The sequence below is a fragment of the Passer montanus genome, unplaced genomic scaffold, assembly GCF_014805655.1.
Source record: "Passer montanus isolate IOZ18808 unplaced genomic scaffold, ASM1480565v1 scaffold23, whole genome shotgun sequence".
Lineage (NCBI taxonomy): Eukaryota > Metazoa > Chordata > Aves > Passeriformes > Passeridae > Passer > Passer montanus.
In genome coordinates this window covers 291469-304703 of record NW_024366926.1, presented here as the reverse complement: position 1 = coordinate 304703, position 13235 = coordinate 291469, and the positions used below count along the sequence as shown (strand labels likewise).

Here is a 13235-nt window from a genome sequence, read left to right as displayed (position 1 = left end):
TTTCTGCATGCCTTAGATCTGTTGATAAAAACTGGATGCCCATGTAAAATGATTTGGTCTGGGGAGGGCAGGAGAGTGAGGTTTGTGGTGGTGCAGGGTTTGATTCTGGTTGTGGGGTCATCTCAGAGCAGTTGACACTGCAGCTTTCCATTCTAATATAGCAGCAGCTGTTGCCAGAATGGATTGCATTTTCTTTCCTCACCTTGAGTGACAGCAAGAACATTGCACTGCCTGACAGCACCAGACCACAGCCTTAGTTTTAAATAAATTGTATGCATATAAATAGAACACAGTGGTGTTTGGTCCCTCTTTGGAAGCTGTAGTTACTTATTACGCACTGTACAGTAGGAGAAGGGAATTTTAACCATCTGGTTTCAAAATAGATGTTTTATTAAAAAGGAAAATGTAGTTAGACTTTTTTTTATGCAGACATCAGATTGGACAAATGTCACTCATGATATTTTAATAGCAAATGTCTTTATACTAAAATAATTTGTCTCTAAAAATAGTGTTTTGTGGTTTTCTGAGCTGACTTATGTTTTTTGGATTCAAACAAAATGGTCAGTTGTGCTTGGTATTTTTTCTTTATTTCTTGCAGAAGACAGGACTGCTTCCAACCAAAAGCACTTTTATTTTTGATTTTCCCTTGAGAAAAATCTGGAGGAAACATTTTCCTGATCTATGATCTAGAAAGCAGAGCTCATCTGGTACCCACTAAATGTGAAGGATAAAGTGGAAAAACACTGATTTTTGGAGACCTGACCATAAAACAGGAGAATTTGTGAGCCTGTTGGTACTTAGATAAATTAATTTTTAAAGAAATATATTGGAAGTGATAATTTTCAGTTTTGATTTTCTGGACATGGATGTAAAATGTATGGTGACTTTAGCTCAATTTCACCTGTTTGGCTTCTGGCAACCCAATTCCAGTATAGCAATGAATTGGATTACTTAAATCCTCTTTTTACCTTCATGGTGTTTGGTTTTGTTCAGAGTTTTTTTCCCCTCAAAATGCTTTTTCCTCTTCATTCCCCTTGTCCCAGCTGTTATATTGTGATCCCAACTTTTGCCTGCTGGGCACAGTTTGCAGTGAAACACTAAGGAAGGGCATTGTGGTGTTTTGGGGGTCATACAGCTGAGGCATTTCCTTGGTAAGAAAGATTGCACAGGGGTAGCTGGTGTTAGTGGTTTCCACCACCTAAATTGCCGGAACTTCTGAGCTCTGACCACTTACTCACTCCTGTTTCCTAATCTCTGCTGTGGGGTTGCTGCAGCCAGTTACAAAGAGGCAGCTGAAGGAATGTGTGGAGTGGCAGAAGCACAGTGACTTTGTCATGACCATGCTGAATTGTGAGAGAAATGCAGTGCTTACAGTTTCTTTTTTATTTAAACACCTCTATTGAATATGACAGAGAGTGCCCCAAACCAAGAGCAATGTCTTGTGTCCTTTGAGTCCTTTCAGCTTTAAGTACTGACTGTATTTCGTGGTACCTTGCAGAAGAAATGGCAGTCAGGTGGGGAACAAATTAATGAGAGCAGCAGCATTTTAACCAGTGAGTTCTCAATTTTTTGATAGTCCCTTTGTTTAAGGTGGCAGTTTTTGAGGTGACCTCATTTGTGTTTATCTGCTAGATCAGACCCTTATTATGGCCATTGCTGCTTCTGTCAGGACTGCTGTTTTCCTTGTCTGTTATACATGAGCTGCCAAGCAAGTAAAACAGAACCTGCAGCTTTGTTTAAATGACACCAGCTCAAGCAAAGTATGTTTTACAGCTTCTTCAGTATTTGTTTTCTGGATGCAGATCTACTGATCCACTCCAGCCGTGGGCTATCATTATTTTCTCATTTTGTTGCTTCTTTTATAATATCGTTAATTTATAAATGAACTCTTAGCAGAAATACAATGGCTTAAGCAGGTTCTTCAAACTGCATTTTCCTTTTAAAGCAGAGCATTAAATGAAAATATGATTTAAAATCTGATTTGCCTTCTTTATGTGTTCAGTTATGCCTCATGCTTCAGTAGATGGAGAAATATCCTTGTATTGAAGGGAGTCTTTGGAAATGAAGCAGTAAATGAGGGTCCCTGTTTTGTTTTTCAGTGATTCCCCTGCCAAACTGAAAAGCTGTCCTGTGCAAACTATGAACTGAGCCTTCCATGTAGTAATGAAATAGTTTAGTTTACAGCCTGTCAGATTTTGCTGTGATGTGTTTTGGAGTCAGCTGCTGCTCAGTTAATTGTGCAGTTTTGTTCATGTTCTCGTGGGCTGGGCAGATGCATTGTCTTCAGAAGGTCTGCAGAGCTTCAGCTGGTCAGCTACAACTCCATAAACAATCCACTGTGTCCCAAGATAGGGAAGAATGTTCCCAGCTCATAATTTTTAGCCTTGTGGGATTAACTTGGCTAAAATGCATTAAAATGTTATTCAAGTAAACAGGCTTCTGAAAAAAGATAGTAAACAAATCTGTTGAGTAGGATGTTGACATATTCTTAGTTTCTGGAGTTGTCAGGCTGCTCTCATGTTAACACTTAAACCCACAGCTACTGCAGAATAGTATGGGAAAATAATACAACTTCATGAGAAGCCAATAGCAAGAGGAGGTTTGTAGCTGGAGGTATGACAAACTGTTAGACAAATGAGTAAGGGAGGTCAGGAATAAACTGTTTAGGATACACAAAGTCATTTTCTACGAAGTCTTGCAGTTGTCTCTAAGTGTGAAACTTTTCCCCAGGTCCCTGTGTAATAGATGTTGCTGGTGTTTCACAGCTGGCAGAAACAAGTGTGGTGAGATCAAGTGATTTACCCAGGACTCTGGAACAGGTCAGAGAGTGTAAGGGTTACAGTTCAATAGTCTTTACTCTGAGCCCCACATATATTTACAGCCACGTTACTTAAGGTTGAAAAAATGCTCTTAGCAAGTTCATGCTCTTAGTGTGACTTATTCCTTTCATATCTAATCTCTCTGTTTTCAGTGACAGGACCCAGTGACCCCTTCCTGACTACTGTTCTGTTGTAATGTCCTGCTTTAAGTAATAAAAAACTTTCCTTTGATATCTAATCTGCCCTCGCCTTCTGTGAATGCATTACTTCCTGTTGTGCATGCTGCTCCAGCCTTTATGTTCTCCTCACATATATTGCTTATTTGTGAAATCTGCAGTGTGTTGGCTGTTTGAGATTTTGGGGCATGGGAGTTGAGCAAAGCTAAAGAATGCAAAGGAACTTTTTTTTAAACTGTACGCAGTTCACTTTCTACAGTTTTCTTTTGTATTGTGGCAAGATTCAATTACTGACTTGCTCTGTACTGGTACAAACATCCTTTTTTCCCCTTTATTTTCCTTTCTCAGAGTGCTCTGTTGCTCCCCCTTGGATGCACAGTCAATAAGTAACATACTCTATGAGTTAAAATGAGAACAACATTCTCTGTTTTTGCAGAGTTTAGTGCTTCTGTAACTATTCCTGCTGGACTGTTCTAAAACATTTATAATTTGGTGAAATATTGAACAAAAGTTGGTAAAGAATGTATTTAAGGAAACATTAGTGTGTTCCCCTGAAGAGCTGAACAGTCATCAGTGCACAGACTGACTAGCAACAGGATTCCTCTTCCAAAAAACAGTTCAGCTACTCCATGGTCATATTCCTTGCAGTTTATTTAAAAGTAACCCACACCCCTCATAATGGAATGTTACCAGCATTTCTAAATTGATAGTAAAAATTTCAAAATTAAAAACTCAGAAGCAATTAGAGTCCATACTTAGAATGGAAGGATGACAGATATGCTCTGTTCCCTCCTGTCATACTAAGGTATGGTTCAGCTGCTGAACGAGGAAGGAAAAGAGGGGCTGGCATTCATGACAGTGTATGAGAAGGTACATTATGGAGCAGCAAGAGGAATGCATAATTTCTCTACTTTTCCTCCCATGGGAGCATAAGAATTATCTTGGATAATTCACTGTGAAGCCACAGAAACTGATGTGACTGACAGCGTTTGCTGTGTGAGGCTTACACAAATTATAAATTCAACTCCTGTCCCTGTCTTTTGGATTTGTGTGTTTCATGGGACCAAGTGATGCTTGTCCTTTGGCACTAGGTGGGTTTGTTTGTAATTGTGCTCGAAGTGGGGAATAGTTAGAAGTTCTTGTAGTTTGAGTAAAAGATTGTTGACTTGTAACAACTTAAAAGCTTCACCCTTCAGAATGCTTGATAAGATTGCTGTATTCTTCCTTAAAATACTGTGGCAAAGTGAGTTCCTGCTCTGTCACTATGTCTTCATTTCCTCTTACATCTCTTCCACTGGTAGAGTAGCCTATAAAAGCTTTAGTTATGCGCCTTTTAACGTGACTCAAATATTCATGACGTTAATCAGGGGCTGACAACACTTCTGCTTTGTTTCTTCAATTGAAAGTGACCACTACCACCTAAAGATTGCAAACTCTGAGAAGCCAAAGGCTATTACAGCTTCAGAGGGCTGGGCTGACCTGCCCTGCTCAGGCTGCAATGGCTGGGGATGCCGCTGTGTGTCTAATGAGAAGTTGCTGCACGAGCTGTGTGGCTGGGAGCAGTGCACACTCACACTGCCAAAGGTTTTCTCCCGGCCCTGAATCTGTGATCCTGTTTGTAGTTCTCTAATTGCAACCAGCAGAAGACAAGGGTGATGTTGGTTTTTATGACTTGTTGCTTAGCAGCGTTGATCAACAAAAGTACAACCTTTTCTTTTGCTGTGACCTCGGTGAACCCGGGCTTGGACAGAGCTCACCAGCAGGGAACAAGGGTTTCTGAAGCCGTGTGAAACTCCTGTGCTCTGCCTTGTTAGCAGTGTCTGAGGGAAAGCATCTCTTCTTGACCTCTTGGTTACCTTTGCCCTTTACTCCTCTTTCTCTCTCTCATCAAATCTTAGAAGAAAGCAGGCACCGTCCTAGGAAGATTTGGAGGATGGGAAATACAGGGACAAGTCAACTATACTAAGATGTATTCTGCCTCTTTTCAGGAAAAGGAGCTAAGCTGGTTCCCAGACTGTGATGTCAGAGCCTCCTCTCATGGAAGGAGAAAGACTTCAGCCATCGCAGTAAGATCTGTTCTTATTTACAGAAGCTTTCCTAGGATTTCAAAGTAGGCAAAATAATCCATAGAAATGGAAGTTAGGGTGCTAAGAATTTCTTCTTGGTTTACGTCTTTTAGAAAAGATTTCACAAACAGAACCAGAAGTGGTATTGAACGTGGTTGAAAATGATTGAGGGTCTGCACTGAATGTGTGCCTTTATTTGGTCACATCTGGCAAAGCCTGTAAAATAAGAGCAAGGAGTAAGTTGGTTGTTTCACCTTAAATTCTTAGTCTGACTGGACAAAGGCCCTTTAGTGACACCAGAAGCTGCAACATGTAATGTGCCTTACCACATCAGAAGCTTAGACCAGGAGCTTTTACTGTTGCTCAGATGCTTGTCTTTTACACCTAGATCTGAGTAAGAAACAACTGAGTATTTGTATACTTTTTCTGCCAGAAATGTTGTTATCCTGAGCCACCTTTATGCTCATGGACACGAGGTCACTCTCCCTTGCCAATGTGGTGGTTTTCTCCTTTCCACCCTGTCACCTCCAGCACTGACTTCTCCCCTCTGTTCATTGGTGCTTTTTCAGAGCACTACAGGTCAATGTGTTAAAAGGTCAGCATGTGTTTCACAAGCCTGTTGTGCTCTGGTGTCCCTCCTCTTCTGAAATTTGAAGAGAAGCTCTGCTATTCAGCTATCCCAATCTCGTAAAATTCATGGAGAGCACTAATATTGCTGCCATTGCAAAACTGAGATCAGATAGATCAGATGTTCATTTCAGAACAGGCAGCTGCATAAGAAACTGGTTTCTGCCCTCTATGCCAGGTCAAAAGCATGGCAAGTGCATGGTATCTGGTAGAGCTCAGTCAAGTAAAATAATCAGCAAACGGGAATGGGAATTACGTTGCAAATATTGTTCTTTTTTATTTATATTGCACGAATCTTAACAAAATGATCTACTTGGAAATCCTGACTGCTATCTGAGGCTGAGAGGAATGACTTTTCATGTCCTTGCTTGCTTGATGAACAGAGCAAATTGTGCTCACCCAAACAGGATTTCTTTATTTTGAGCTGTGAGTATGATTTGTCTGTCTTCACTGAACAACAGCTGCTAATATCTGATATCTGCAGGACTCAAAACAAGGGGCTGAAGTAATGCTCTTAACTTCTGATTTACAGGAGAAGTGGGGAACTCTGGTCAAGATCAATAAGCTTTTAGAAACAGTTTCAGTAAAAGTAAAAAAACCCTTTTTTGTTATTGATGAGTGCTGTGATGCACCACTTACAATCTGACTGTTTTTTTCTGTGTGCAGTGGCAATAGAAACTGATTAGATTTGAAAATTAATGTTTCAGACTTCAAATATTGTTGCCCTTCACTTTTCCTTGTCACTATCCATTAGAATGTGACATTCTTAGAAATGGAGTCTTTAATGTGGGACTCTTTAGTACAGTCATTTCCACACCTGCAGCAATGGAGCAGAGCATGGCTACTGTACAGCACTAGTATGACTAAAAGCCACTGAATGCTTTATTTCTGTACTGACATTAAAGAGTTATTTTGAATTAGGATGTGTTGAAAGTCCCGGTTTCATGTCTTGCACATTGCACGTGGCTTTCAGTTTAGCTGGAGACGCTGCTCCAGACACTCATTTTCACCACACACAATTCCTTCCATGTTAGAAATGCTGCTGCTTCTCCACACCCTGAGGTCAGGAGAGGTCAGCAGTGGAGCATGTGCCTACACGTGATGGAATAAGGTCCTAGAATAAAGGCTGCCTGAGGTCTGTCCTGCCTGGTAGGTCAGTTTTCCTTTTTTGGGGTGGTAAACTTCATGTGAAACAGGACAGGAAATTTCAGAGGGAAACCGGGATAATTAAAATAATCTTGTTTGGCCCACTGCCAATTCTTTCATCTCAGAAAACATAACTGTGGAGACAGGCACAGACCTTGTAAACTAGTCTAGTCTGAATAGCTCTCATCTAACATTTTTGAACATTGAACCTTAGTGAACATCTAACATGCAAGGGCATTTCTGTGGGTCAGTCTGAATACTTTTGCTTTTATATTTTTTTTTTCTTTATTGGGTGTTTCTTGAGATTAAGGCAGGCTAGACTAAGTGGATCTTCAGGTTAGTGTGGTATTTCCTTATGTAGGTTGCATCACAAAACCACTCCAAAAGAAGATATTTTTATGAGCAAGACTTGTATAAATTAGGAAGGAAAAAAAATTGCCTGGAAAAGCTGAAATAGAGATTTAAATACTGTACAAGCTGGATAGAACTAAAGCTACTCTTGTTTTTCACTTTCTAAATCTTCAAGCCATAATATTCTCTCCTCCTGTGCTTAATCTAGAGTGTTTGTAACAAACCACCCTGTCTGCATGCCAAGAGATTGCCACAGAGAGAAACAAATTGCTGCTGATGACAGAGGTAAATCTTGTTCTGAAAACTATTCCTCGGGCAGCTTTCGGTAACTTCCTTTTCCAGAAGATTCCTGAGGAATCAGTGGCAGCGACTCCGAGAGGAAACAGCTGCTCAGAGATATTTGCTGTGGTGGCCCTGGTGTGTGCTGGGAGCCTGGCAGCTGGCTGGGAGCATCCAGGAGCCAATCCATAGGTCTCATTCCATACATCCCCTAGCAGTACTTATGGAGAGCCCTTAGGTGGTGCTGTATGGCAGCGCTCGGCCGCCGGCACCTCTGCTGCCTTCGGGATGCCTGTGCCCCACCCCAGGGCTCACATTTGGCCGTAGTTCAGTCTGAAGAAGGTGAAAAAGCAGTCTCTGGGCACTGTTAATTAGGATGAGTAAATGAAATCTGTCAGTAGAGACATATTAAATATTAAATTCAAACATGGATTGCAATAGCTGCTGTAATTTAATCCTTATAAACTTGAATCATGTCATGCTTAAACTTCCATGCCAAATGTATTGCTCCCTGTCTGTAAAACAAAGGGCTTTTAAATAATAATTAAGGAGTTTTTAAAGGGCATTTTAGGATCATCCTGATGGAGGAACAGTGCTCACCCTGGGAACTTCCTAATGTAAATATGGGTGTGGTGGTGTGGCTTTCAGGTTAAATCTTCCAGGCTGTGAAACTCCCTTCATTTCTGAAGAACTAGGGATCCAGATTTAGGAATTTGAGTCGTGATGTCAATTACAATGGAATTGAAATGGAATTTCCTCTAGCAGGATGGGTTTCAAGCCACAAAGTAAATTTTATTTGGAAACTGTTGGTTAAATTATTAAAGAGAGTTATTAGACAACTCTCAAATACTGATGGTATCTTTTGTAACAATACAGGAGAGAAGCGAGGTGTTGAAAACAAATTGATTTCTGTCCCTTGGAAAAGAGTTATGTGACTATTTTTTTTTTTTTCTAAGTTGGGAATGTAGCCTTCCTATAGTTTCACTGCATGCTTATGCACGTTCCTGTATTTTGTTAGTGTTTTCCACCTGTTCCTGCAGCTTGAGGGGGATAAGCCTGGGAATATTCTGCCAAAGCAAATGAAATGTGAAATAATTCATGTTTTCAGAATGACTTCATTTAGTCATGACTTTTATTTATTTAGAGTGAGAGAGAAAGAGCTGGTGTTGTTACAGTCTCCACTCTCTGGGCTCTATTTTTTCAATCTCTGGAACTTCCTATAACCCAGCTTTTTTTTTGACATTTGAAATGTCCCAGGCTGCATAAACTGAGTATCTGCTGTGTGTTCCTCTCGTCCCAGTAATTCTCATCCTGTGGTCCCTGTATGCTGTTATTTTAGGTGTATCCTTTACCATTATGTGGGTTGTGAACATTACCCTCAATCCTGCTGCCAGGTAGGTGGGACCAAGCACTGAGATTTTCTTTCTTGTGAGTTGAGAAAGAAACTCTGGCTTGAAAATACTGACAGGTTACTGGGTGGTGATTTGTAGCCTAAAGCTGGTGGCTATAAATTCTCACCTGTGAAAAGAGAACCTTGTAGCTCTGCACAATATGTTCTTCCAGCTGCAGCTGAATTTCTGCACTGTTAATATCCTTAAGCAGCTGCAGCAATGTGTCACACTGATCTGGCATTTTGCATCCCCAGAGCTCTGCTCAAATATTTGAACTGAGTAAGGCACTCCACTGAGCTGAGAGGGAGGCCAGTGTCACTACAGCTTTACAGAAAAAGAAACAGCACCTGGGAGGTTAAAGCAACTTTCCCTCCCCATGCAGCAAGTCAATGGTGGAGCTGGAATTACAGCTCAGGAGGTTCCTGGCTCGTGCTACACCAGGCTGTGGAGAAAGGTCATTTCCCAAAATAGTGCAGAAGGTTTGTTATTGATAATAGGGCAACAAAGGGCTCTAGATGTATTAATAGGTGACTGTGTGCCACTCTTAGTAATACATAATTTAGCAACCTTGCAAAATGGGCTACATCATATTTTGTGCAGCAGTATCACTTTCACATTGTGAAACACACACAGTATTTCACATACAAGCAGTATTGTCTGCTTTACTCTGGATAGGTATTTTTGTTTTGGCTCTTCTGACACAGTTTTATTTAAAGTAAATAGGGACATTTACTTAGTAGGCATGAGAAGCCTCCTGATTAGCAGCCACATTAAACTGCAATATCCAGCTCACCTTTCAGGTCAGCACAGCTCCTCTGCCCCTTGGAAGCCCCTGAGCACAGCTCTGTCTGCCTGAGGAGAGCAGAGAGGTGACAGAGGATTTTGGTGGCAGTCATACCTGGCAGTGCAGGAGCTGGGGTACGAGGATGGGAGCCCCCAGGGCTGCCAGGTTTGGTGATGGCCTTAGGCCTCCCAGGGAGGCAGGCAAACCCCATCCCCGCCCAGTGGGACAGGGTAGGGGGTGCTGATACTTGTGAAGGGATTTTCATTGAGATTTGGTCCCTGATGTTCCTCAAAAGAGGATCTTGTAGGTTTCTATTTCAATTTGCCTTTTATAAAATGCTCTTGATCCCCTTTGAACTCCTTTACTTCAGCAGTATACTGACTGAAGGATTTTGTTTCTTCTCAAAATAAGTTATTTGACCTGCTAGGTTGTTCAGCAAATTCAAAAGTATTACATAGGAAACAAGTTTATTTTTTCACCAAGCACCTGGACTTGGACATCTACAATTGAAAGAAGAACAAAATGGTATTTTGCCTTTGCCAAGTCTGAGGAATTGCAGTGAATAATGGTGGGAAAAATGATAAAGCAAATAGTATTGAATCAATTTATTCAGTCTCATTATGGTTTGAGTTTGGGTGAAGAATCTCCAAACAGGGAAACACCAGGGAAAGAAATGTGGAAGCCAAAATGTGTAAGGGAAGGTAAGCAGGGCACGTGCAGCATCCAGAGATGGCAAGGGTGCTGTTCCCCCCTCTTCATGTCTGTGGATCCATGTGTTTGAATTAACAGAGCAATGTGAGCTTCATGGGCTGCATGTGCCTTTTAAGGCTTGTTGGTTGAAGTAATTGGATCTATTGTTGTGGGCACTGGGAATGCCAGCTTGGCTCTTGAGGTCACTGACTTGTGAACGTGACCTGCTGGAGGTCAGAGCCCTGGAGAGCTTGCTCTGTTTCATTCTCAGAGGTACCAGCCATAATAGTCACTGCTTTGAAAAAGCAGTGTCAATGTTCCCTGCCTTTATCTAGGGTGTTGTTTGTGCTGAATTGTGGTGTGTTTTGTTTTCTTCTTGTTTTACTAATTCATCTCTTAAACTATCTTCTGGTGGATTCAGAGTTTTTGAAGTTTGGTTGACTTTTTTTTTCTCCTGTGTGTGTTTTGGTTTGGTTTTTTGAATTACAATTGAGTTTTCACAACAGGAACTGGTTGATCAGAGACTGAATTGTGAATGTTAGTGGTTTTGAGTGATGTTTGGTACTTGATTGGGCATCCTGCTTTCATTCTTGCACATGATGAAGTCAGCCGGATGTAGTCAAGCAGTGCCACACAGGAAAACCAGTACACTTTCTGGGAGAGACAAAAAACTCTTCTTGTGATTGAGGCCAAATGATTCATGGCAAATGCTAAAGGATTCATAATTTCAGCCTTGACTACATCTGCCTTCCCTACTAGGGAACTTGAGAGATACCCCAGTAAAACATCCTATAAAAAAAGAGACAAATTACCTCTCTGGAGTGTCTCAGTTCATGCTCCTGGTCTGGACCATGCTTGAGCTCTTGTGGCAGAAAGGGAGGTCCAAGGTCTGTGTGGTTTGTATTTTCTGGCATCAAATGCTTTTGTGGTTCTTCACAGTGTGAATCCTTTCCAGGAGCTCGGGGAGTTGCTGTCAGTCCTCAACTTTCCCTGTACAAACCTGTCAAAACATAGAGGATTAAAGCACCAAGCATGGCATGGAACAACCTGTGGATTTTGTGGCCCATCTGGATTTGCTGGACTTAGAGCAAAGCAATCATGGCACTGGTGATTAGATTGCACACATAAAACTCCTGGATGGTTCTCATGGGGACAGTTGTGCTTCCTCAGAGCCTCTTTAATTCTCCCTAAAAACTCACCAGGGTATAACTATCATATTGCCCTTATCAAAGATTGTGTTTTAGATGATTTGAATATGTTTTTTTCCCAGTCTTTAGCCTTCTTGCACCCCACTGCTCCTTTAAAATGCTCACATTACCAGCTGAAATTTGCATCTGCTATAGGAATTCTGTTTGGGACTGTGGGTGGGCTTACTCTGTCTAGGTAATGGTGTGGTTTTGCTGGAGTTAGGACAGTTTAGACCTCCTTAAAACTGAACTCCTGCTTACAATGGATTTGAGCATTTTTATGTCTTGCTTGAGAGCCTTTTTTTTTTTTTTTTTTTTTTTTTTTTTTTTTTTTTTTTTTTTTTTTTTTTTTTTTTTTTTTTTTTTTTTGTGCTGCTCTGTGTCTTGATCAGGGCAAGCAGCACGTTGTATATCTGCCTGCACTTGTTTGGAATTGATGCTGTGCCCTGGGTGTTGTGCATGGATTTACAGCTGAGGTAAAAAGAACAACCACTTGTTACCATCTTTTTTTTTCCCCCTCCTCAATGTGTCAAACTGCTCCATGGTCTTTGGAAGTGCATTGGGCTACTTGGAACCAGGGAGGAAAAATGGTGAGCAGAGTCCTAAATCAGTTGTCTCAGGTCTCATTTCCTTCAGGGTTCTGCATTTCTGACTCTTTGGCAAGGTTTCCTTCACTGCTTTGCAACGGGAGAGAGCTACTGAGGCTGTAAAATGTTTTGTTGCTGAAGAAGCTGCAGGGCTGGGAAAGTTAGGAGTCACAACTGTGGTGTAAATAGCTTTAAGGGCATAACTTTTTTGAAGAGGCCTGTTTGTGGTTAAGTAGTTCATGACATTCTCTTAGTCAGGAAACCTGTTTTCTGTAGCCCAAGGGATGCTTGGATGAAAATCCACTTGGATCATCTCTCAAACACCGTTTGTTTTTTGGGGTTTTTTTTGTTTAGGTTTTTTTTTTTTTTTTGCCTGGTTGTCTTTTGTTCATGTGGTCTGGCCTTGCTAAAACTAGCCATTTCTCAAAACTTCCTTCTGCTCATACTCTTAGATTCTTATGAAGGTGTATTGCATAATTCACACAATAAATTGTATTGTGTCTTGTTCTCCTTTTCCTTATTTCTCCTTATTAGTCTCCTTTTTTCTACATTCCCTGTAGATGGAAATCTGCTAGAGCTGGGGTGAAATCCATGCTACCTTTAATTACTAAGGGCAAAGTCCCACTTTTGCAAAGCCCTTCTCTTTCATTTCTTTCCACTCTGTGTCTTTGCATCTCTGCCTTGTGAGTTGTTTGGCAAAGGCTGACAGACCCCTGTCTAGCCTGATAGGGCAGTGCTGGCAGGGGCTCCTCACAGGTGCAGCCCTCTTCACCACTGGTAGATGAGGGAAAATGCAATTTTCATCTGGAGTTAGAAAATGATCCAGTCTATAGTCCCTCACTCAAAATCCAGGCTGTTTCTCTTCAAGAGATGCTGAAGTTATATCATGCATCTGACTGGCTGATGCCACAGCATGGAGCCTTTATTTATGGATGTGTATAAATAAAATCAATCTTCCTCTACAAACTGTGAAATTGTATTTCCCAAAAGCTGAGGAATGTGCAGTTCATTAAATCTGGAGATAATGAATGACCCCAACTCTCTAGAAAGAGCACCTTTTGTTCAGAAAGACGGGTTTGTTTTAATCTGGCTGCTGACATGAGTTGTCTACAGCTTTTTCCTGAAAAAAAAA

At 41.1% G+C, this 13235-nt stretch overlaps 1 protein-coding gene across 2 annotated transcripts in view; it reads left to right on the top strand.

Moving 5' to 3' along the window:
* The window catches only part of MMAA (metabolism of cobalamin associated A), a 42468-nt gene that overhangs the window by 25738 nt on the left and 3495 nt on the right, over nucleotides 1–13235 (top strand). The window contains exons 9-10 of one of the 2 annotated variants that reach the window (XM_039710437.1): nucleotides 4984–5061; nucleotides 7394–7470. In XM_039710437.1, the coding sequence (XP_039566371.1) occupies nucleotides 4984–5061; nucleotides 7394–7462 (147 nt within the window). In that variant the 3' untranslated portion in view covers nucleotides 7463–7470. Of the gene's footprint in view, nucleotides 1–4983; nucleotides 5062–7393; nucleotides 7471–13235 lie in introns of those variants that run through there. The other variant, XR_005627587.1, reaches the window with a different exon arrangement.